Source organism: Choristoneura fumiferana, chromosome 17 (genome assembly GCF_025370935.1).
Source record: "Choristoneura fumiferana chromosome 17, NRCan_CFum_1, whole genome shotgun sequence".
NCBI lineage: Eukaryota > Metazoa > Arthropoda > Insecta > Lepidoptera > Tortricidae > Choristoneura > Choristoneura fumiferana.
In genome coordinates, this window is record NC_133488.1 from 12,742,109 (window position 1) to 12,769,261 (window position 27,153).

Sequence of the window (27,153 nt, forward strand, 5' to 3'; positions counted from 1 at the left end):
TTTGTTTTTGCAAGAAGGCACTTAGGCATAATCCTAGTACTTTTATTCTAAAAACTTTATAAATATTTTTTTGAAAGAGCAGCTGTCAATCCTACATATATCATTACGCCAGTATCGATTGCTGTCTAAACACCTAACCTGCTTTTAGGTACTACGTATACGTCAGTCCCTTTTGAGTCCATTATAGCTCTTTTAGTCCGTGAACTATCGCAATCTAAGATGTGATCAGTAAATGGCATTAGCATAGTGCGATGCGATGGCGATAGGGCTGGACGGGCGTAATCTGCCGTTGCGTGCTAGGGGCGCCGTAAGGTCACACAACACGCTCGCCCAGCGCCTAGGCCAGGGCCACGGCTGCCATCAAACATGCATTCTGTTCTATTACATCCACCACTACTCTCTAACCATTGTTGCCGTCATACCAACTAGCTACAAACTTCAGCTTGCGTCGCGTCGCGTGCTAGTTCATTAGAAGCTGGTACCAAGGAAAGGTTGAAGGTCGAAGGTTATCAATTTGTTAATGTTGCACGCAAATTGATGCGGTTGTATTGTATGTACATCAATGATAATTGATTCCAAAAATAATTTCGCTCTATCTGCTCTAGGTAGCTGTTGATATATTAACCTGTCCTCTCCCAGAGGCACAAATTTGTGCCCAAATTCCTTTAATCCTGTTATCCTGGGAGATGACAGATTAAATGTCCTCTTATCTTATGTTTTTCTTAAAGTGGGTACGTAATGTGTATTGAATGGCTACAAGTAGAGCAAAATTCAGTCAACGTCCCCGGCCACCAAACAAACTCACACATCATTATGGCCGCCGACCGCACGCCCTTCGCTCTACAGTTTATGTGAAATCGCCATTAGCAAACAATGTCGTACCTACCCGCCATGCTTTCACATCGATATAATGAACTTGTGTTTATTTAACTTGTAAAACGCAAGAAACAACACCGTTTATCCATGCCAACAATAATACGGATGCCCACGCTTTAATTATCGTATCTAAACGTATGCTGTCTTAATTTTAGCCGGTGGATGAATTTCGGTCTCGGTCCGTTTGATTCCTTCCAATGTAACAAGTCACATTGACTCTAGGGACTGAGGCGTCTTCTCTTCATGAAACACGCTGCACGTGCTCATATTTGGCAGGAAATCAAATCAAAAAAGTACAAGCAGTTGGATCGATGCGATTACGAAGGTGCTTTTAGACTAAATCTAAAAGTTTTAGTTAAAACGTTGGGACTTGGGATACATAACCACTTCCGAGCAAGCATCAAGGATAAGAATTATTAATAAACGTAAATTTTCGCGTAACAACGTCGATTTCAATCTTTTCAACGCCTGTTGCTGCCAATATGTCAGTTTTTTGGGGCAAATTTTTGGCACTAAATGAGTATTTTGTTTTGTTGGAATAAGTACCTACTACTTTTTCAGCCGGTGTTTTTTCTCTATTGTATTTATTTACTAGCTGCTGCTTTGGAGCAAATATCCAGCAGCGATCATCTTGATTTCTCGCGTGACCGTTCTTGGTCATTAAATGCAGCTTGTTAGTTAGTTGGCGCCTAATTGTGTAGGTAAGCACCATAAAGTAAGTCTTCAACTTTTTAACATAACCCTAACCCCCCCTAAATGAAGGCTGTGCGGGTACAAGTGCCAATCTAAAGTTACCGAGTCTAAGGTTAACGGCGTCGCCGCGTCGTTTGTTTTTACGACTGAGCTCTTAGTTATTTTGGCGAGCTCACTTTCTAATTCGTAACAACAGCTAAAAATTCAGTTTGACGTAATTGTCTCAATTTAAATTAAAGTGGCGCAGGTCCACGATATTATGGAATGATCAATGTGTTTATTAGACACAAGGTTGACTCGTTGAACTACGTTGGGTATTTGGGGACTTCCTTCCTGCATGTACGAGTATAACCGTCGTGGAGCGACGCTGTGTAATGCGTAACACCCACGCAATGCACAAAATAACATGCTTGTGACACTGTCTGTCCATTTGACACGGAACGCACTCTGTAGTAATGCTGGAGTATCACCACGCCACTGTAAATTGTGCATAAACACAGCTATATATCATCTACTTCATTTTTGTTTTTAAAGTCAGCTAATAGAGTCTTCTGTAGGTACTTGTTAGTTCTGGTTATATAGATAACCAGAGAGTAAGACAGCCGGTGAAATTTCTGACACTTGAGGTATCCCATCTTAGGCCTCTAGGTTGGCAACGCATATGTAATCCCCCTGGTGTTGCAGGTGTATACCTTACCTTACCATCAGGAGACCCACTTGCTCGTTTGCCATTGAAAAAAAAACCAGAGACATTATGGCTATCATTTTATAAGACTAAGGGGCTATGTCACCACCCATTAATTAATTTTATTTGACGGATAGGTAAATGTGATGCCGTCTCCGTCTATTCGAACAAAACAAACAGAGATGGCATCACATTTATCCGTCAGATAAAATTAATCAATTGGTGGTGACACAGCCCCTTAGCCTTGTAAGATTATAGCCATAATATCTCTGGTTATTTTTATTTATTTCATTGTATTTTTATATATGCACTTCATTTTATCATGGCTTCGCACGTGTAAGTCATAAGATACCTACAGCAGTTGAATTGAAATTCGGGGATTTTGTAAAATTCCCGTGGGAATTCCCGAAAATTACTAAGACGTCCTGTACCATAAACTAAATATTACTAGTGTAAATAGACTAACAGTGGTGCGAGGGTAGAAACCGATCCTTACGGCATAAGCTATGTGTGGGAAAGAGATAAAATCAAAATGACAGCGTGACATGGTGTCGTGTTCTGTGTTGAGTTGTGATACAACCTACTGCAATAACCCAAATAAACATACCTACATTTCACAGGTAAATATACAAGTACCATTTCCACAGCTCTTATTTTCATTGAATGTGTTCTCAAATTTACTTATTAATATGCTAATATGAAGCGGTAAACGGGGGCGGCGGCGGCGGCGGCCTATGTCCAGCAGTGGACTACTTTCGGCTGACATGATGATGATGAAGCGGTAAACAGTATTTTTCATAAATATGGCTTGATTTCTAATACTTGTGTTAAATAAAAATATATTGTATCCGTGAACTTGAGCACTTACGGCGTAGAGTTTGAATATTTTTTATCGATACCTATATCGATATTCTTCCAATAAAGTTTTCTACCGTATATACGGGGATACCGGGGATACGGTACCTATGGTTATCGACAACCCATATTTAGCAGTGAGGGCAACTCTAAAACTCACACAGAAATTTACAAATTTACACAGACAGGCCCATCTCACTTTCGGTCACGCTGTCAAGCAAGGTCGGTTCGCCTAGTAATATTAGGTTTATGTCCTGTACCGATTATTTGACAGGTTGACAAATGATTAATTATGACAATACTAATTACGGAATCATGCAGCGTGACGTCAAATTGATGCCATCGGCATCAAAAGTATGGGCTCTGGTGAGGAGAAATACCTACTGACCAGTCCGACTGGCGTCCGTGATGAGGTCGGCGATGAGGTCGTCGCTGACTTCTATGCCGAGGTTGCGCAGCATGAACTGCAGCTCGGCCGGGGTCACGTGGCCGTCGCTGTCGCGGTCCAGGAGACCGAAGGCTGTGCGGAGGTCTGGAAGCAAAACATGTCGGCTGTTTATTCTCATTCAGGATCAGGATTCTTCACTGAGACCTTAACAATTCCGTGCAGTCGAGGAAAATGAATCACGTACCCCTGGTACGATGGTGATTTAGTTACTTTAACTGTACATTACGCATGCAAAATATCTATTACAAGCTTTTGCCCGCGACTTCGCTCGCGCGGAATATGTGTGTAGTTTATAACTTTTTGATACCACAGGAATCATACATTATTTTGGAATAAAAAGTAGTATATATGTTAATCCAGGGTATCTATATCTGTATGCCAAATTTCATGCAAATCCGTAAAGTCGTTTTTGCGTGATAGAGTAACAAACATCCAAATAACATCCATCCATAAAAACTTTCGCATTTATAATATTAGTAAAATAGTAAGAAGATTTAAACTATGTTTGAAATAAAGGCGTTAAAAATTGACAGTTTTTGGCTGCATGGGTCCGTCCTGAGACAAGTGCATCTTCACAATTAAACCGTTGACTTGAAAAATAATGGAAATCAAAATGAGGGAAATCTTGTAAAAGTGACCTGCTTGAAGCGGTTACTAATAGTTGTACCTACACTTCATATTATCGACAGATAGAATGCCCATAGACACGGCGCTATATAAACATCTCGGATATCGGTAGTGGACGACGATGGTCGACACCCGATAGCCGACACCATGTGCTGTTTTCACATAATTCCCGACAAAATCGTTCCGATACGGCCATTTGCTCGATAGCTTAGTGCACACACAGAGACAATTTAGATATTTAAACGTATAGCACAACATACAAACATTATCGTCCGACAGCCCACGGGCGTCCGATGGTGCCGCCAACATATCGGTGTCGGCTCCGATATCCGATATCGGGCCGGACAATATGAACAGGTATTTATTTATTTCATACATTTTACTTGCCCCGATATCGTATCGGCGTCCGATACCGATAATCTGAAATCGGATAATTAGAATCTAAGACACGTTAGATGGTCATCATCATTGTAATATAAAAGTAGGTAGGTATCTACATCTTGACCTGTTTGTTATCTAAGTTTCCAATCTGAGAGGACACCACCATCCCTCCATAAAATACTCTAGATATCACATATATCTCGCTTATTAAAAAGAGATTATTCTAAGTAACTATTTCCCATTCCGTCACGATAATTATAGTCAAAGTCAAAATATATCTTTATTAAATTTAGGCTATAACATGCACTTATGAATGTCAAAAAATCTACCAACTGTTCGGAAAAACCTCTGTTGAGAAGAATCCGGCAAGAAACTCAACGAGGTATATTTTTTTAAACAGATTTACAATATTATTAAATGATATCTATACATCACAAGTATTAAATACTACTTTATTTTTAACACAGTAGGTTCGCTATTGGAAGGGATCGCTAATGCGGATCGGAATTATTTCCAAATATCCCTGTCCATGATAAAATCATTAACTTTATAATACGCCTTAGATATTAATGACTTCTTGACAATAGATATGAATTTTGTATCCGTTTCATTTGTAATATTTTTTGGTATTTTATTAGAAAAAATATTAAATTTATTAAATTATATAATCTAGATTAAGTATATAATTAAATAATATAATCCGTTGAAAACAGTCACAGAAAGAAGAGTAACTTATTTAAAAATGCAAAATTTAAATGCTTTCTCTTTGTTGGTTCCACGAGAAAACTTTTATTTTCCACTTGACTGAGCATTAAATAATTCTCGCACCACCTTACAATGTTGGAAATGTATTATAACTGAAAGGTTAACTGAAATGACGGCTGGCACTAAATGATACAAAACAATGAATCCAAAACAACAGCTTGGCGTTCTTCCCATTCTAAAACTTTTACTTGGAAGGACCCATACATATTATACTAATTAACGTCTAAAATGTTTTCAATTTCAATGCGAAAACTAAGAAAATGTAAGGTAAACGTCCGAGTGCTCGATACGCTAGTAGACACCCTGCTGTCATCTCTATTGCTAATGGTTTACTACCATTTGGCAAACAACGTTTAACAAAATGATCATTTCACAAACAACGTTTCGCAAACTATTCATCTCACAACCACTTCATATCACAAACTGCTCATATCATAAATGATCATTTGATAAATATACTTTTAACAAACTTGTCACTTTACAAACACATCAATTGATAAATCATCATTTAAAAAATGTCCATTACCCAAATAACTCATTTTTCAAACTAGTTATTTTACAAAACGTCAATTTATAAATGATTATTTAACAAACTATTTACATAAAATGTTACGTTAAACGTTTTAGTTTCGGATTCCTTAAGGTCGCAGTTCTTGCCTAACCTAACTTAACCGCAACTATAGGTACGGACAGTAGCTAGTTTTTCTACTGGCATAAGTTAGTTTTTCTTAGGGTCTCAATTCTAACCTAACCTAACTTTTTTCCTAATCAAGTTAACCTGAGCTACAGGCACCTCTAATTATTCTTAACTAGCTTTTGCCCGCGACTTCGCCCGCGTGGAATTCGGTTATCGCGCGCTGTTCCCTCGGGAACTGCATTTTTCTGGGATAAAAAGTAGCCTATGTCACTCTCTGGCCTATAGACTATCTCTATGCCAAAAATCACGTCGAACCGTCGCTTCGTTTCGACGTGAAAGGCGGACAAACATACATACAAACACACACTTTTGCATTTATCATAAATGGATAAAGTTTTTACCAAGTGATGCATTTTGTTAAACGTTTTTTGACAAACGTGGTTTTGCCAACGGACGAAAATAATAAATGAATACTTAGTTTGACAAATAACTAATTATTTTTTATGTGATGGTTTGTCAAATAAAGAGTTTGTGCAATGATCAATTTGTGAAATATGGTGTTATAAAACGATTAATTTGTGAAACAAGAGTTTGCGAAACGTGGTTTGTTAAATGAATATTTGTTGAAACGTTTGTTACCAAATATTGGATACCATTGCTAATAACATAAGACTAAAGATGCCAAACATTGGGAGAGTGACGAGCACTCGTACGTTTACCTTAGATACTTTGCTTTCGATTAAAAGGTCGTGGCTGAATGTTCATAGATACCATACAAGTGCAAACACAAACTGGTGTGACTTTTATAGCTAGATACTTTGCATTGATTTGGAATTATCACCACGCGAACTAACCCCGATATCGATTTAAATCAATCTAACACACCGCGACGCAAGGACTTATTGAACTAGGTCTTCATTCAGTCTCATTCTGCTTGTAAAAAAGAAACGAATAAATACTTTAAACAACACTGGCAGTTACTCACAGAAATTGTTATCTTTCTTTTGACCAGCCATTATTTAATTTTAAGAACGCTTTACTGAACGTATCGTAACTAACGTGGTGAAAATTTTAAAACACTTATCGCATATGCGTAAAGATCTCTTGAAGTATTTTGTGAAAATGAGGGGCTCATCTTCAACCTGCCAGCATATAACATGGTAATATTGACTAAAGATTACTCTATCATTCTCTTATCTCGTTTAAAAGTTTCCGCGCTAAGCTAATGAAGGAGTTTTCTTAAAGCCAGAATATCTAAGGTTAACTGTTCCTTTTTTGTTGGATAAAAGTATATAGTAATAGTACTTAGTAATAATAATTATTTATTTATTTATCAGACAACATAGATCCATTCATTTGTTATATAATGTTTATTATTTAACAAATAGCAAATTTATATTGGTCGTTCATTAAGTTCATTAAGTGCGCCCATTTAGCGAAAATTTCTCGAAAATTACATTTAAAAGAATATAAAAACAGTTAGGTAGGTACTGTAACTCAAGATTAGTACTTTAACTTTAGTAAAGTAAGAGCTTCGGGGTATTTCTTTGGATAATGATAAAATGAAATTGCTTTTAGCAATGTAGGTAGCTTTTATAACAGTTTAGGTAAGTACGTGAAATAGTTGAAATGTTTGACGGTCATGGCTCCGTGCAACTCGTCGCTCGTCGCAGCGCATCTCGGTCAAAGAGAATTCCGACCGCTGCCAAGAGTCCGACCGTGCGGCTACCCAATATAATGAATGACCAGTAAAACTGCTACGTATTATTATAGACTAAAATGATATCGCACACTTATTAGCTCCCGAAATATCGGTCTCGGGAAATTGCAATCATCTTGGAACTATTTCACATTTTTTGTCACTGACTCAGAGTTTTCAGTCATTTTCAGGGATTATTATGCTGATAACTACCCAAGAATTTCAACACAGTATGAGTCACTGTGTTGAAATTCTTAGTCTTTGATAATTGGAATTACTGGTCCATATTTTCACTTTAAACATAAACGAGAAGATAAATTTGAATAGATATCTATAGGTAAAATTAAATGCAAAGATAAGTTTATATAAATTCAATAAGTACTTGCTTAAAAATCAACTGCCACTCTGTGATATTATGCCAGTAGGTATAAGCGTTGGTTATTTTTAAGGTGTTGAGTGTACCTACTCATATTTTTTAACCTTCACTGACCGGTACGTACTTTTGTAAACATACAAATTATAAATGTGTACCTACCTAAGTAGGTATAAAGCTAGAGATTTCACATCTACTTAGATATGTTCATACCTAAATCTAAATAGATGTATTAAAACATTTGTCCTGTAACTCAGTATCTCAATAAATACTCGTAAATAACGTGATATCCAATCCGAGACAAAACTTTTGAATGAATACCTACCTAATTATTCCTAAAAAAATTCAAAGTGCGATACAATGCAACTATAGTAATTTTTGCAACACTGTAAGTAAACGTATTAAATGAATCTTTGATAGTTGTAACTTTTTATCTTTGTTTACTCCGACATCAATAATTTTATTAGAAGTACATAGGTACTTACCCATATTAAGACGGAACACGATAAATGATAAGATAAAGAAGACACGTGGAAATATCAATTTAACGTCTTGACGCCGGTTCACGACACGTTGTCGTGATTTAAATGCGCTACAGGTAACCAGCCACTAAGATACTTATCACGGCAACGGCGAGTATTGTAAAAGATAACTGGTTCGTCGCCCACCCGCAAATTGCTCACAGATAATTGTTTTTCCTTTGAGATGTTCCTAGGTATCAGGGAGGTGATTACTGATCACACAGTATTTTATTCTAGTTCATCCTTGAAATGTCGACAAACTTTTAATCGAATATCAGTTAAAAGTCAACGTTTCCTATTTTTTCATTAATCGAATATTCATTACCTCGCATTATTAAAACGAGTATTTTTAAATCACCGATTTTTAATTTCTGGACATTATTTAATAGATAGTTTATTTGGCAGAACTTCATTTCATATTTTATTATTTCATACTTTGAATGAAATTTATTTTTGTTGAGGTCGCAGTTCTAACCTAACCTACTTTCCTGGTAGCGATTTATTTTTGTTGGGGTCGCAGTTCTAACTTAACCTAACCTTCTTTCCTACTAGCGATTTATTTTTGTTGGCGTCGCAGTTTTAACCTAACTTTTTTCGTCGCAGTCGCAATACGTCGAATGGGCGCTCTACACTTAGTCCGCGGATCACGGCGCAATTTCGCGGAGCGAACTTGCCGCGAATTTAACAACGACTCTACACTCGCAATGGTTCGCGGTATTTTCACAGTTATGTTCGCAACGTTAAATGATATGGACGTTGAAGTAGCTGTTGCTGCGTCCCTAACTTTATGCGCGTTAGCGTACTACAACTATGTACATATTAAAATTAAAACGCAAATTAAGAAACGGTGGAGAAAACGAAGGTGGTGGATGACATGTATCCATCGTAATCGATTTTTCACCAATTTCACAACGACGGTGCAAGTCCAAACACTCGGTCGCGGACTGCGAGTGTGGAGTCATATGCACGTTCGCGTCGCGTTCGCGCTTCGCGCTCCCTTTGACGCGGGACAAAAAACCGACCAAAATTGGGGAACAAAGCGCGAAACCGCGAAGAATATGCGAAACGGCTCTACACTTAGCGTTCGCGGCTTCGCGCCCCTTCGCAGCCATTGCGCGCGATCCGCGGGCTAAGTGTGGAACGGGCTGAAGAAATAAACAGCGATATTTAGTTGTTCTGTCTCATGACTAGTTGATGAATTGTATTTTTAACCCCCGACGCAAAAAGAGGGGTGTTATAAGTTTGACCGCTATGTGTGTCTGCCTGTGGCACCGTAGCTCTTAAACGGGTGGACCGATTTGAAAGCAGTTTTTATTTTATTTGAAATCAGGGTTTCTGGAGATAGATCTTAGAAATGTTTCATCAAATCGATGAATTGTTTTCGATGAAATAAAACTCGATAAATAGTTTGTCGACATTTCAAGGGGCACCCGTCTTATCTACAAAAACACGACAACGTAAACGCTGTTTGCTAAGCAGGCTAGGTTGTAAATTTTTCGTATATCATTGTATCTTATCATAATTCATCTTTTAATGAGATCATAACTAACGTAATCAAACCGTCTCGTAAACACAGATAAATATAAATTACCACATAGAAGTAGGCACATATTGTAACGGAACATTATCTCCAGATGTTAGTAAAAATCGATAAGAATTTGATAGTCTTTTCTTAGAAAATGGTATAATCCGGTTTCAGTTTCTGTTTTCGTCTTAAATTTGTACGAGTATCAGGCAAGCATACCTAGTTCGTTTAGTTATTACGGCAACTATATCGAACATAAGTAACTAATTATATTTTTTTTAAATTACTTGTTTATTAGATTCTCTCCTTCTCTCTTCTTTCTGGTTTGTTTTTTAATTTCAAAACTTTCTGACGTCAATCAATTCTGTACCATTACTTTGGATAAGTAATTTTTTAACCCCCGACGCAAAAAGAGACCGTAGCTCTTAAACGGGTGGACTGATTCAGGAAATCAGGTTTTCTTGCGATGGTTCTTAGACATGTTTCATCAAAATCGGTTTAGCCGTTTTTGAGATATTGAACTTTTTAACTTTATTACATGCAGTCTCTATAAAACTCTCTTTGTATTGCAAACCTTAATCGTAAACCTTAAGCTTTACGCCCTCAAGCTTTAAAAAACTTTGTCTCGAAACTAGTCAAACGAATGTTGGCTGGGCTACAGGTGTTTGCTTAAGAGCGGTGCCTGTTAAACTTAAGCTTGCAAGTAAGTGCGTCTGCCAGGACCATTTATCCGAGCACCCATTACTTTAGATTATTTACAAGGAGCCGCGTAGCAACAGATATAATATGCATTTGTCTACACACACAATCCTTTTGAAGTAATTAAATGCAAAAAAAATATGATCGTGGTTAGTTTAGTTTTTTTCTAGAAGACACTGGGACATACTTTGGGATCGAGCTTGTCACCAGTATTTCACAAAATGTATCAATCCACACGCTAATGTACCTACTCGTAGCAAAGCCAGCCAACAGTTTAGCTTAAATGTATTTGCCATAAGTCCAAACCAATTTAGGGAAATGGACATGGTAATTAAATGTTTGGCTTCGCTAACAATGGTGTTGATTTTCATTTGCCCTTTCATTTATGTTTTCCATGAACTTTTAGACTTTACTACCGATTTTCCTCGTAGGTGGCTCTACTTGCTATCTGCCCGTTCACATACACACGTGATAGCCGCCGAGCGTCACAGCCCTAATGTAAACAAATGAGCAGTCCTTGTATATAAAATAGAGAGAGAAAAATAAAGTTAGTTCGCGATTGACCGCTTCCAAACCAAGACGTTTTAATTTAAACCCCCCCTCCTATTTCTGTCACGCGCATGTTTAAATGTGCCGCGATAATTGATATGATAATAACTAGACGCTTCAATGAAAAAAATCTTTCTTGTCACGGCCCGTGTAATTTGTCCCCGCACGTGAGATGCAATGACATTAAAATATGATTTTTTATTCAATTTTTCTTTTTTTGGTTCATGCTTAGTCAAGAAACAATATCATAGAAACACGAAACAATTTCTCATTTTAATATATATTTCCAAATCTACCGTGCTCTACCTATATACGGACCTACCTATATATATGCACATAGGAATCAGATTTGGTATCCGACAACATATTATTCTATTCAATATCTGACGTTTGATTTTATCTGGACATTAACGTATAGGTACTTAAAGAGCTAATTAAGTATCTGAGGTACAACTTACTGTTAAGCATAGCTTCGCTTGGCGCGGGGACCACCGGTCGTTCGTCCACCGGCGACTGTCTCTTTTTATTCTTCTTCTCATCCTCTTGCTGCAAAACAAAACACCCATTGTCACAAGACATCAAACACCACACATGTACTTCTAAACTCTAATAAAAATCTCAATTACACCGCAGCGTCACTGTATTTTGAAACAATGAAGTGAATGTAAGAAATATCGTTATCTACATGCCGGGTTCCTTATCAATTTTGCTAGTCTTATCATTCTCGTTGGGTATCTTATCAGACTGTGACTGATCAATAGAGTGCCCGGATCGAGGGGCATTGTATTGTTTTCACATCGTAACATACAACTGATGTCTAATGGTCATTTTCCACCGGCTAGGCGAGTCGAGACGAGGCGAGACGAGAATTGAAATTTGTATGCATTCTCGCGCGTCCGCCGCGGGCCGCCGCGGGCGCTGCCATACAAATTTCAATTCTCGTCTCGCCTCGTCTCGTCTCGCCTCGCCGGTGGAAAACCACCTTAAGTAATAGTAGATTATTCATCAAGACCCGACGCGAAACTGAGAGCCGTATACCACACGACTTTAGTGATGTCTACTTACACTCGAGTGATATACATATACGTTAAAAGAGGGTTTAGCAGGCTAAGGAAAGACATGTGGCCCCTGTGAGCAATAGTTGAATGGGTAAATGACAATTGTTTGTCGCCTCATAACTAGTAATCACTTTAACTTTCAGCCCTTTAACTTGAACTGTCACAGAGATAACGTCAAAAATGTATTTTTTATAAAAAAAATAAAACTAGTTTTTCTCGTAATCCATAGCAGCTAAAGCATTGAAACAAAATCACAGCTACGTGGTTTAAGTGGGATTATACCATACAAGTTTATAAATAATTTTTACGTGAAGGATAAAAATAAAAAAATATTTTTTGACAGCTCTTTCCAACAAGTTTTTTTATAAATAGTATTAGCTACTACCATACGAAAAATCAGTTGATTATAATTGGTGCAATACTGAAAAAAAATGAAAAAAACTAGCTAAAGCATCCAAACATAGCAGCTGTTGAGTAACCTTTTGTGACAGCTATACATCAAATTCAAAATAGTTCGAGGGGAAATGGGTAATTCCACCCGAGTTAGACACTGCTTTTCATTTCGACTGTAGGTGAGGAAAGTGAAATACTACAAAAAAAGAGAATAATAATAAATTGAATTTACTTATATCCAACCTCCAACGGTACCTTTTCGACTAGTCACTTAACACGGCCGACTATAAAAAAAATCGAGTTTGTTACAACTAGGTCAGAACCAAGGAGCTTATATACAAAACTGGGGGTTGAACACCGAACGAAGAAGTTTGACTTTATTGCTTATTTCTTATTTATAATATTCCATCTCTTTCTTTCACATTTCACGAATGACTTCCATATCTTTCTTAACCTAACTAAAGAAAGAGATGGAATATGTTCGTGACGTAATAAAGATCAAATTTCTTGAGCGTTCAATCTCCAGTGTTGTATATAGCTCCTTGGTCACGACGTGCATCTAGATTAAGATCTAGATGGCCATGACGAAACGTGAAAAAAAAGTGTCATTGACGTAACGCAATTATTTTCGACTCCAAGGCTAATCGAAAAATAAAAAAATAAAATACTTTCCACTCTAGAGATGAAAACGCAATTTTCAACCCGGCTACCTAGACATGAAAATCAAACTTTCCAAACAGGAGAGATGAAAAATAAATTGTCATTTTTTTTCACGTATAATATATCAATAAAATTGTAAGATCTCACTCAAACCACGTAGCTGTGATTTTGATTGATGCTTTAGCTGCTATGGATTAAGAGAAAAATGAGTTTGAAAAAAAAGTTCATTATCTCTGTGACAGTTCTACATAGAGGGCTGAAAGTTGGAGTGATTACTAGTTATATTACAAACAATTGACATTTACCAATTCAACTATACCTCACAGGGGGCACATGTCCTTCCTTAGCCTGCTAAACCCTTTACGAAGAAAAGTCTCTTTACAATATTAGAGCGCGCAAGCAACAATAATAGTAGATTATTGTCGTGGCCTGGAAGTAGGCAATTGCTGGCTGAGTATGTGTATTAAACGGACGAGCTTGCGAGTCCGTTTAAGTAATACGAAGCTAGCAATTGTTATTCCAACCGAGATTAATATAAAGCTTTTCTCAAAAATGGTGAATAATTCTGAAATAGAATACACTTTTTCTCAAAATATATTATAACATTTAATTTTATTCTAATATTTTTCTTATGCTTTCCCGCCTTTTTTTCATTAAAAATAAACTGCAGGTGCTACCGAAAACACCACAAGCTGTTTCAGACCCAATTGAAAAAGTCCGGAGTTCCAACAAAATATCTGATACCGGCCATTAGACTTGGCTGTATACGACTTGTGTCCATGGCCTTTTTTACTTTTTTAAAAATTGTGACTGATTGCAGGCGCGCTAATTCATTATTGTCGAGCTAGCGCGCCTGCAATCTTTTTAACTTTTTAATTTTTCGCTGACCATAAACTATGCACTTCACCTTTCGATATGTAAAGAATAATGTCAACTTTTACGTACAGTTTTGAGAAAAAAAGTTTTATTTTTAGTTTTACCGCGCCAAACAGTTTTTGCGCCGAAATAGTTTCTGAACCCTGACATTAGTATAGTACATTACTGCAGAGGCCGGGAAAAATATATAACGTGCTGCTCTTAGTTTAATTTAAAACCCAAAGCTATAAGTTGTCTCGAGTCCATGACACCCCACCTTGCCCGCTGTTACGATCATCGCATTGACATTGCAGTTGCACAATCTTATCTAAAAAGATGATCCCAAATATCTACCTATAAAATGACGTCTTTCTATTAAATAAAAGAATGCTTAAAAATATTTTAATGCGAAAGTAAATAACTCTGTCGGTCTGTTGGTTATGTCTTTATGCTTTTAAACCGATGAATTGACTTATATGACATTTGGTGTGGAGATGATTTGATACCAAGAAAATAGGGTAGTTTTTATCCGGGAAAATTTCATAATTACCACAGGATAGCGATAAACGAATACTTCGCATATGGAATTCTGGGCAAGAGCCAGTTGTTTATATTTCAGTTTATACTAGAGGTAATTTGGGGCTTAATATGATGAAATTTAACTCGTATTTACTTGCATTTCAGACATTCTTCCTCGGTCCTTCATTTGATCAAAGTATGTTCAAAATATGATGACGATAATGTTTACTTACATTTTCTTACAACTTATCTACTAAAAGAGATAAGTGTACTTACTTACCTAGTATTTATTGGCAACTCAACAACTTTTTTATAGTTTTAACTATTACTGGACGCTCGGGTGTCGTCATTTTAACGCATGGTTTTAGAGATATTCTACTATACCCAAGCATCGTTCTGTGTTTGGCATGAAGCATGAAGGCGACTAGTGTAATGTTCGTGCCAGTTTTTCGCCCATACCACTACGTGGAGTGTTAAAGAATCGACAGCCCTCTCTTGCCAAGGTTCCGGGAAACGGAAGCGAGCCTTGCGCTGGCAAAGATTCTAGTACATTCTGATGCAAAGCTCTCTATCGTTTCATCTACTGACAACGGTTGAAACTACGAACATCTAACTTTTTACAAGCTTTTATTTAGTTTCACCCATCCCGTTGTCTGTCTGTCTGTTTGTCTGTCTGTAATCAAATCTTGCAAGTTAAATTTGACCAACTTCCAGTGGTCAGATTGACTTGAAATTTGGAATACTTATGTAAATAGCGTGACAATACAATAATCTAGTAATGATATCCTGGTAGTCCAGCCAGGATCGTCTCCGCAGGGCGGAACTCTTCAACTCATTTAAAGCTATTTATCTTCCAATAGTATTGTATTGCAAAACTCTTTATTGTATCTAAAATCACGCGAAATTAACAGAAAACAGGATAACAAGATGTACAAAGGCGATAGTAATAGTTTTATTGTAGAGCGGATTTCTTACAAATTTCAAGTGTTAATAAATATAATTAATATCAAACAATACCGGGCAACTTCAAAGAAATTCTTCTATGTCAAATATAATTTTCCTGAAGCTTCGATTGTCAATTTTGAAATCTTTGATGTTTTTTTTTTATTTGATACAGGGAAGAAATATGAAAGGAAAGTAATTAATTCATAAACCCAAGCTTAATATACTTAATTAAATTTTGATTAGTATTGATTAAAAATATTTAAAAATCGTCATCAAGTTAAACCAAATAAATCTCTGCTATATGGCATATTTCAAACACTACGTTTATGTCACTATATTATAGGTATGTGTCGTAAGTCGTCATTAAACTAAATGCTATATCGTCTATGTCTATGACTATAGGCACGAGTAGCTAGCTAACCTATGCTAAATTAATTTCAACGCCCCTCACGTTCATACAAATAGAGTTATAACAGAAGACACGAGGACGAGTAGATGCTTGGTTTATATGAGTTATGTGTGTATAAGTACACATTAAAAAGGTTTAATTTAAGTGTGATATAGTTTCTTTGTGTATTTATCTTGACGTAAGTAATTGCTGCAACATATTGCTCTATTAATCATTCTTCAGACGATTACATTGATGGTCGATCGGACAGCTGCCAATACATTAGATACAGTATTTATTTTATCCTAATTACGTGACACGTATTAAATGTATGAAACTATTTTAGCCAAATCGGTTTGGTTGCGAGATACATCCTCAATCATTTCAAAGTCTCAAGGCCTTGATTGGTAGGAAGCCTGTTAGTGGTTATGAGTGAGTGAAGTTAGCATAGAAATAGCGGGTGTCGCGCTTGGCACGGCGTCAACTCGCGAGCTCGCGCCACGGCCCGTAAACACCGTGCCGCTCTGCCATGACTCCGGCTTTCAGAAAAAATATGACATACACATGCAACATACGCATATCTACGATATCTCGGCGTGACGGTCGCCTGCCGGTAAATAAACCCGCGAACAAAGCGTCGGCGCACGAGCCACCATCAAAGATAGCCCTAAATCATACAGCTTAATTGTTACATAAACACTTCTGTCGCGAAAACTTCAAGGGAGATCTAAAATTAAATTGTTTCGGAAAACGCTATTTGCGCAAGTATTATAGAATTGCTGTTGTTGATGGAAAACGAAGTTTTGTTTATCATAAGTACCTACGCTGATTGCTGATCGCATGCGCCAGCGTGACGCGTTGTTTCAATAAAGCACAGGCCAATATTTTGACTTCTTAGTAGCACCGGCTAACGTGACATTTCCTTCTATTTATATAAGTCAATAGTCATTACCAAATTAGAGCTCCTCTTGAGTAGGTACGATCAAAGCTAGTTAATATAGCCACAAACCACTTAGGTACTCAATGATTTGTAGTTGCTCTACATAATAGCTTGCAAACGGCAATGAACTAATACAAGCCGAGGTTTGAGCTTATGCTTCGCTCTTATAATATAAATGATAATTTTAACTGTTATTGACCTTTACAGGAATAAATAGGTAATGTTTAATGTTGGAAAATTTGGCGAGTCATCCAGAGTTTGGCCAGTTTTATCTAAACTTGGCACCTCATGTTGGCTGCAGAGACGTGATTATAAATTTGTTTGTTTTGGTAACTAACGAGGCACTAAAATACTATTCAAATACGTACTTGATAGTCCCTATATAATAAATCCTTTTTTGGATAATATATCTAGGTACTTAATTATTTGACAAATTAATAGAGTTATTTTTATTGTGTCCACTATTTAGGAGCACAATTAATTTATATATACAGTACTTTGGGATCGATTGTACAACAAAATACGAGTAAATAGTATTAACTAATCCTATTTGCTTGCACTTTATTATAATAGTTACTATCAGGCCTAGGTACTTTTAATTCAATTTTAAATTGCAACCTATTTTTATACAGTTTATTTAACGCGCTCTTGCGTATTAACAGGCAGCGGTCATTGACTATAAGAATCGGAGGATACGAGATATTGTCTAAATTGTTTTCCTCTCAATTTTTTAGCGATCTAACCTAGGTACACAACGTCAGAATGGATGTGCCGGTTTTCCTTGTAACAGTGGTTTTTTAAGTGTACCCCTCTACGTTTGAGAATGTTCAAAACAAACGAATGGAGGTAGGTAGTTATGATATGACATAGTTAGCAAACACAGAGGGTCAGGGATTTGAAGTATGCGAAACGCCCGTGCCCCGCGGCTCGGCGCGCTCCTCACATTTACCTCTGTGCGCGGCTCTTGAAAAATGTCACAATTTGAACAAATACTTGGGTTAACATAATTATCTATTATTGTAACAAATATATACACAAAACATCTAATTTATTAGAAATTAAATGCAATCAAAAATTGGAATCAAAGCTTTAATAAAACATTTAGGATAAACATTTACCTTTCTTCTACTCCTGGACGTGGTTGCCATGCCCTGCAAAGAAAAACAACGTTAACAGAAGTTTCTAATACCGAAATAAAAACAGTAAACAGCTGGGGGCCTTTGTTGCTTTGTTGTTTTAAGAACAAATCTGACGCCCATTTGTCTTTACATTGTGAAATGTTTTACCGAAATCACCTCCACATGTAGGTATTTAATTATTCAAGCACATAAAATATAAAAGAATTCTAATTAAAACACGTTCAATAGTTTGAACAGTTTACAATTACATGTTGTTTGATTTTTTGCGATTGTTGAAACGTTCCTACTTACGTAATGAATACCTACTAGCTTTCGCCCACATCACACAACTCGTTGTACAATTTCCTTCTCCAGTGAAACGTTCATATAACCCAACCTAACCTAACCTTACCAACAAAAAGTTGGAAAATCCCGACTTTATCACTTCAAAGTCAAAGTCAAAGTCAAAATATCTTTATTCAATTTAGGCTATAACAAGCACTTATGAATGTCAAAAAAAATCTACCACCGGTTCGGAAAAACCTCTGCTGAGAAGAATCCGGCAAGAAACTCAACGAGGTATATATATTTTTTTTAAAACAGATTTACAGTATTATTAAATGATATGTATACATCACAAGTATTTAACACAACTTTATTTTTAACACAGTAGGTTCGCTATTTGAAGGGATCGCTAATGCGGATCGGAAAGTCTTCAAAGTTTAATATCTCAAAAATGGCTTAACAGATTTTTATTAAACATATCTAAGAACCATTGCTAGAAAAGCTGATTTCAATAAAAAAAACCGCATTCAAATCGGTCCATCCGTTTAAGAGCTACGGTGCCACAGAAAGACACACATAGCGGTCAAACTTATAACACCCCTCTTTTTGCGTCGGGGGTTAAAAATCGGGCCTCATTCCTTGTCTATATCGTAAAGGAAACTTCAAAGCAAAATTTCAAGTTTGAATTTAACCATTATAGATAAATGATATTGTAACGGATAACACGTCTTCTTAAATTCACATAACATAACATAACATGGGTAACATGTCGAGCTAAACTCGATTTAAGACGTGAGTTATCCGTTACAATATCATTTCATATGAGTGAGTCTCTACACTCTAACTTACCTACTCTACAGATTTTGTTTGATAGCTATTGAATTATATAGGTAAATAAATACATCTATACTAAAGCCGACAAACAGGCATATATGTATGAGGTTCACCCAATGTTAAATAAGAAACGCCGCCCACCTACAGCTACAGTACCATTGTAACTGCTGGTGGGTTGCCGGCCTAGCAAAAATGAGTACACTCGTTTTTAAACGTACCCATGACGGGAAAACCTCTGCTATTTAACTGTTAATTTCTGTTACTTATTTTATAAAACATTTTTCAATTAAACATAGATCAAGATTAAGATATAATAAACCGGCCAAGTGTGAGTCTGGCTCGAATCGCGCACCTACTAATAGTACTACCAATGACATTTAAAGGTACTTATACTAGGTATGGTTAGATATTATGTGCAAATAAATTATTTATTTTAAACCTACTTAATTTGTGTCTGTCTGTGTATTTAAGCATTATTATTTTCAATTACAATAGATATACGACTACGACTACAAACTTAAACGAATTATTCGGTAGGTAGTTATTTCATTTATTAATCTCGATAATTTCAGAAATCATTATTTATTTATAAAAGGAGGTAGGTAGGGTACCGTTACCATTTCGCAATATATTGCTCCCGAATTTAGTGCCGCGCGGCCGGCATACATCGCGTTGCGCACCCTTTTCCTGCAATCTGCGCTTGAGGGGTGGTGTAACTCGAATCGGTGCGGGGCGGAGCGTGGCCATTCTTTACGTTAGTACTATTATATATTCTGTGGTATAACTATTGGATTGGTAATAGTAACATTAGTGAAAATTGTACAAGGAATTCAGTAATTAAAAGCTACAACCTTTGCTACGAACCTTCAAGTTTACTTAACTACGGCGTAGCGCGTAGCGGTTCTACGTGGCTTCTACGAAACGCGACACCGCTGACCGTGGTCATTGACCGAACGTAAACAGTAATAATGATTACAGGTTACGTCAGTAATTATTTACCCAGTTTTAACTAATCGCTCTAATCGTTTGCAGTATCTACATAAAAGATAAATACTGTGTTTTAAACGGTTTTGTAGTTATTTTTAATTAGCCGTTCTTAAGACGAGTCTTGCGTTACGTCACCTGCGTGTAAATGTATTGTGAGCCAAGTTAAATTTGAACGGCCGGTAGTTTGAATGTCACGGTCTCACTGTTTACGTGCGGTTAGATAAGTGGATGGATCTACTCACAAAAGTGCGTCGGATTAGAAGTATTAGCCACCGGCAAGGCAGGCACGGGGCCCGCCGCGACCGCGAGTACCTGCGCTGGCGCATGCCGGACGGCGTCGACAACTACGCTCTACGCGATACATTGCTACACGTAATACGTAGCCCGCTGCCAATACTTTCTTTATCACACTCGCTAAACTACTCTGCCAAGCGGTAATAGAATTTGTGTGCTATTATTTAAGCCCCGAATTTAAAAACAATGAGAAATCTAAAAATATAAGGCACAAGACACTTACAGACTTTTTGTAACGGAGACAGCAGCTCAGTATACTCCTGAACATTTGATCCCGACAGTGCTAATTTATTTATTTAGTGGACAAGTTCGCGTTAACCTGGTCGCGCTCTCGAAATCGGTACAAGTTTCGATCAGAAATAGCAAGAGCAGTGGCCGACTTCCCCGATTATTTTGCCTATCATCTATTTATAATCGTCCAACCGACCGGCTGATGCGGACCACCGTGCAATTACTATCTCTCGACACTACACAAACGGGTTTGAGCGAAAAAAAAAACACGTCGCGTTCATGTTCCTGTTTACAAATATTCGTTTTCTTCGAAAAGCGCGTCGCCATGAATTCGCAACTATTTCAGTGCGAGTACAATAAAAAGAAGCGACGCGGCGCGCAAAGGCGGCCTCGCGGCGAACTGAAAGGGGTCGCGTCGCGTGTAGGTGCCGGTCAGTTTTTCAGAATATATGCAAACTTTATCATTTATTACGGTTTCAGTGAGGAACACATTGTGACGAGAATTTGATGAGGAATTATTATCGTATTTGGTGTACGCCCCACATCACATTGGGCACAAAATCAAATATTCTGCGAAACACGGGGGACTGGAATCTCGTAACGTGTACCGAGTAGGTACTTCTAGGCATTCCTTCATCGGTTTTGGACATCGATGCAGGTTGTTCGGCAAAGAATAACAAGCGGCCGCGGCGGCTCCTTCATAACTAATACGGAATACCTATGACTAACCATGATCTACAAGCTATAAAATACCTAGCTTGCCTGCGACATCGTCTGCGAAGATTTATTTATTATTATCTCGCGTGAACTATATGTCCTTTAACGGGATAAAAAATATCCAATTCAATCAACTGCAATTATCAAATTTCATTTAAACCGGTTTTAGCGTCAAGAATTAACAGACAGACATAGTTACCTTTGCATTTATAACATGAGTAAGGATAAAACTACCCCATGATGTCTAAAAGTAAAATCCAAGCAATGAACGATAAAAATACAGACGAAGCTCAACAACACATGTAAGTATATACCTATTCAAGTTAAAAACTATTTTTCGTCATCCGATTGTCTTGAAATTTTGTTAAAGCACGCAGATTCGATTAGTCTACAATTTTAATAAATAAACTTATCATCATAAAACTGTATCAAGAATGATATATATATATAATAATAATAGGTAATTTTGTGCACAAAATTTGGACCACTCTACATACAATTACCTATTATTGCATACATTTGAGGGCCAGATTTTTTGCCGCTCAGTATATAAAACGTAAAATAATAAAATATACGTATATTAGTAGTTTATATGTTCTCCTATTTATGTCAGCATATTTTGTACTGCAGCCGTCGTAGAGACGATTGTAGGAATGCAATAGATGTCAACTTCGAGCGTGTCTGCGACTTGCCAGCATCGCACGCTTTGTGCGACCCAAGCGATGCATCGACGCTCGTGGTCCTAACCTAGCCCTGAACCTTGTCTCTCTGTCTTGCATTGACCTGAAGTACACACTACCTTTACAGCCTGGTTCTTCTCTCCATTCACAATAACTGATGATTGTCAATAGGCCAATCTTTCATTAAGGGCTAGGTATGGTATTCATTTTCACCAAATACCTCCAGCAGACGATAATTTATATGCGAGTTGAAAATTGAAATTAATGATCTGGAAAACAGTTCAGAAAAGTCTCCTTTTAAAAACAATGACTCAGTATTTTAGTTTTGCCTGAGCTATATGAGCGGCAGAGTTGAATAAACTGGCGGCGCTGTATCTTGAGTAACGTCCCTAATTATATATTAATGGAATATTTTAAGAAATAAGAAAGCTACTTGTTGTTGGTCAAGTGTAAACATAAAAAAAGTTCTCCGGCGGTTTTTTTTAAGCTCCAGGTAAATATGTTGCCGAAAAGCCTTTATTTTGTTATTAACGCATTCACTGCCACCGACGCATATATGCGTTTTTGGAACTTCCCTCAGTGCCGCTGTCATAATTATTCGTACATTTTATTCGCACATGTGCGTCGGTGGCACCTGTGATCAGTCAAGACAAGTCAGGTGGCAGTGAATGCGTTAAGTAGTTTATTTTTCGCAAAAGGGACGCCTTATCCCGCTCTTCTATTAAACAGGGAATCATAACACTTCATTTGCACACTAAACTAAGGGTACAATGATATGTTAATAATGTAGAATTAATTAACGAAAATGGCATTGGCAAAGCAATTAATCAAGCTCATTTTAGACTCTACTTATCTACTTAATCCTTACAAATAATAGTACAGTCGAGGGCATAAATATCTATACAGCCATAGCGTCAAATATATGTCTACTCGTACATCGACCTTATGATTAGTGTTATAAAGGTGTGTAGATATTTTAGACGTCTTGGAAACGAGTACATATATTTATGTCCTTCGCTGTACCTACTAGTTAATATTTTAGCCCTAAAGTTACAAAACTAGTATTTTATTGAAAAATTCATTTAAATTAAATTTAGATTTTTGTTTTATCTGTTGGTACTCTCTCAGCTTTTTTTATTATTTTTTATATAATTATATTTTCCGGTTTCTACTTACTGTTGAGAACTTGTTTATTGCAGTGCAGCAATAAGTAACACCCGCGACGAAATTTTAATTTTACAATCAGCAAAATGGAACAACTTATCTTATCTTCACAAGCACTTCAAAGAGAAAATTTATGTTTCATTTCCCAAGTTGGTAAACAAAACAATCGAGCGAGCACGTGGGCAGGAACGCGATATTTAAATTGTACAAATATACATGGAATAGAATAACATCGATCACTCGCTGCACTCTGGACGCGGGAGCACGCAGGTGTTTGCCGGTACGACTGGCCACCGCAGTTTCAATGTCAGATATCCTCGCAAGAAGATGGAGCGGCTAAGTGTGGGAGTATATAGTTCTGTACCTAAGTTGTCGGCTGAGTTGTGTCGAGCTTGTGCGAATGTGGTGCGGTGCGCCGTGGTGTGGAGTCGCGAGGTCTGCGGAGTGATGACTGCCGGCGTGGTAGGCGCCGAGCGGCTGCGCGAGTGCGGGTGCGGCGCCGATGTCTCCCAGCCTTTGTACGCCGTCCGCGGGGGTATTTCTGTAGATCGCCACCATCGGACAATTCACGGCCGAACGATGCGACCCAGCCTCAACCATCAGCACTCTAATAATAAACTTGTTTATATTTTTTACTACCTCCATAAATTTTATTCTGATTCCGCTCTATTTATACGGTTACGATGGCAGGCGACACTGTAACACACGGTATGGGACTGAGTCTGCGAAGGCCTGTGGCCGGCCTCGGGGACCACGTGCTGCTCGAAATAGAAGGGCTCGGTGGCAACGCGGCTCATCACTGGAAGTATGGAATTATACCGCGAGCGGCGCGAATCGCATGTGTTTAGAGCGAGTGATGTGTCGTATAGCAAGTCGGACTCGTGCGCAGTCGTGGGCGGTTAGATCGTCGGATGGTAGACGACGGTCAGCTGCCCGGTGCCAGTTTTCAAACTACATCGTAAATTCGAAGCGTTGTCGGTGATTATCACTAATCATTGCTGCGCTGAGTTTCGATTCGAAACAAAGTTGTGCCGCAGAGCGCGTGCTTGCGTGTTTACGTACCGTGAAGGTGTCAGAGATGGCGCTGCAGAAGGCGCCGAAGCCGGAGTGCGGCGGAGCCGGCGGGCTGGGCGGGGGGGAGCCGCCGCTGCGGTCCATGGCGGCCGGCGGCGCGCGGTCGGCTCTCGGTAGAGCACTGCCGGCGCCCTCGCCGCTGCCGTTGCCGCGCTGCCGCCCGCCGCCTAGGGCTGCCAGTTTCATCGCCGAGGTGTGAGTGACGAGTTGATAGCGTGTACGCGCTGTAGCGCGTGTCCTATACATCACGTGATTTATCTAATAACTTATGAGTACGATGTTTTTAAAAATACATACTATTTTATGTACATAAACAGATGTACAAAGGTGATCTTATTCCTTAAAGTTATCTCAACAATTCGTATGCCTGGACTTCAGAAAACACAGTAGACGCACGACTTCAACTTTTGAAGGAAGGATAAAATAAAAGAACCGAATCGAAAAACTAAATGCAATAAAAAATATTGCAATAAAAATTACCAGTAATAATTAATGCCATTCTATTGGTACATAACATATAACCGTTAGAGCATATGATAAGATCTGATACTGTACTTTACCTTAACTAGTGCATCATCATAAATAAATACTATAAGTACATACATACAACAACACATGAAATACATATTCAACACTCCCTTTACGTCTATGGGAGGAACTCTAAAAATAATGTTTTTTTATTTTACCATTTTGTCGGCATAGTTTACATAATATATTCGTGCAAAATTACAGCTTTCTAGCATTGATAGTCCCTAAGCAAAGCCGCGGACGGACAGACAGACAGACATGGCGAAACTATATGGGTCCCGTTTTTGCCATTTTGGCTACGGAACCCTAAAAATGTTCTACAATTTAAAAAAATATTATTAATATCTCTACAAAAAACTTCGCGATACCATATGTCCAACTTTGTAGTTTAGTTATGTCACTACAACTACTTTATTACATTTTAAAAGTTGAGTGAAGTGGCGACTAATATCAGACCATGTTATCCATACCGTTGTATTAATCCTTATCCAAATAAATTATTTCATGTTGTAGACGGTTTCAATACCTGTAGATTACTTTTTGAATTATTCAAATCGGACATTCCACTCAAAAGATATTACGAATTTAAAAATATCAATCTAACCATAAAATGCATTTACTCTACGTTGACGCGCCCCGGCTTCACGCGGGTCGGGTGTAAGTAGTTTTTGAGAAATGGAGCTGAAAATTTTTAGAGTTCTGTGCCCAAAGCGTAATAAAAACGGGACCCTATTACTAACAATCCACTGTCTGTCTGTCTGTCTGTCACTAGGCTTTATCTCATGATCCGTTATAGCTAGACAGTTGATGTATTTCTGTTGCCGCTATGACAACAAATACTAAAAACAGAATAAATTAAATATTTAATGGGTGCTCTTTACGGCAACACAGTTAGTTGCTTGAAATATTCACAGAATATTTATTTATATTTTCATTCCCTTTAAAAATAAATAATTAAATTAAAATACAGCAAACGTGGTTTTTTTGTAGAATTTTGCTAATGTCTAATGTTGTATAGGCACGGAACTAGGCCGGGTTTTTTTTATTTAACCCGTGCGAAGCCGGGATGGGCCGCTAGTAGATAATAAGTAGATTAGAAACTATTCTGTAGGTGCAAATCGAAGCTTTTTTAGCTCAACTTTAGTCTTGGTCAATGATTTTTAACTGACGAAAAAAGCGGAGTAGGTTCTCAAGTCGACGCATACCTAGGTATATATTTTTTTATGTATGACCACGCATTACTTTTTATAGAGTAGTCCGATTTTGATAATTATTTTTTTATTGGACAGGGTAGGTATACCTTGAAATTGGTATAATATAAATTTGGAAAAAAATACCCCAAAGGCGGGAAAAAAGTATAAAATAAACCGCCGAAAAAGCAAAAAATAATGAACTTTTTTTTTGATTAATTTTTATGGCTGTGAGATCGTATTATGTGCCGTTTAAGCTTAATTATTCAGTTAACATAACAAATACACCTCACGTAACCCCACTGCGCGGTGCAACATGTAATGTGATAAATACAGGTGTGTTTACAGGTGGAAGGACCTTGTGCAAGGTCCACCCGGATTGCTACCACCATCTTGCTCGCTAATCCTGCCGTGAAGCAGCAGTGCTTGCACTGTTGTGTTTCGGCGTGTAGAGTAAGATAGCTGGTGAAATTACTGGCACTTGAGGTATCCCATCTTAGGCCTCTAGGTTGGCAACGCATCTGCAATAACCCTGGTGTTGCAGATGTTTATGGGCGACAGTTTTGATCCACCTCTATACTTCGTTTTTTTTAGCATTAGACGGAAGGTAAGCGATCTTGACGTATTTTTATTGAAAAATACTTTTGAAAAATAAGTCACAGCAAATATGTAACAATTAGCAAGGATATAATGATCATTTATATGCTTTTGGTATCATAAGTAATATTAACTGTTTTTTTTAAACGTTTTTCAATAAAAGACTCGTCAAGATTGTTTACCCTTTTTCTAATGGTAAAAAACCGAAACATAGACTGGCCAGCGAAAGCTGTCCAGCCTGTCCATGAGAAACCGCGGCAAATTAAAAAAAAAATGAGGCTGACAACACTTGCTGTACACTAGTAGGTACAATGATTAAACGATGTTGATAAGTAATTAGTTTAGATATCATTTAAATTTCTA

General features: G+C 37.6%; 1 protein-coding gene across 5 annotated transcripts in view; it reads right to left on the reverse strand.

Annotated features, from left to right (window-relative positions):
* Window positions 1-27,153, reverse strand: part of Eip63F-1 (Ecdysone-induced protein 63F 1) — a 47,155-nt gene that overhangs the window by 10,124 nt on the left and 9,878 nt on the right. Inside the window, exons 2-5 of one of the 5 annotated variants that reach the window (XM_074099821.1) lie at window positions 24,464-24,713; window positions 18,210-18,242; window positions 11,792-11,879; window positions 3,498-3,641 (exon numbers count right to left, since the gene is read on the reverse strand). In XM_074099821.1, the coding sequence (XP_073955922.1) occupies window positions 3,498-3,641; window positions 11,792-11,879; window positions 18,210-18,242; window positions 24,464-24,713 (515 nt within the window). Of the gene's footprint in view, window positions 1-3,497; window positions 3,642-6,952; window positions 7,061-11,791; window positions 11,880-18,209; window positions 18,243-20,832; window positions 21,035-23,413; window positions 23,679-23,765; window positions 23,857-24,463; window positions 24,714-27,153 lie in introns of those variants that run through there. The other 4 variants (XM_074099823.1, XM_074099824.1, XM_074099822.1 and 1 more) reach the window with 4 other exon arrangements.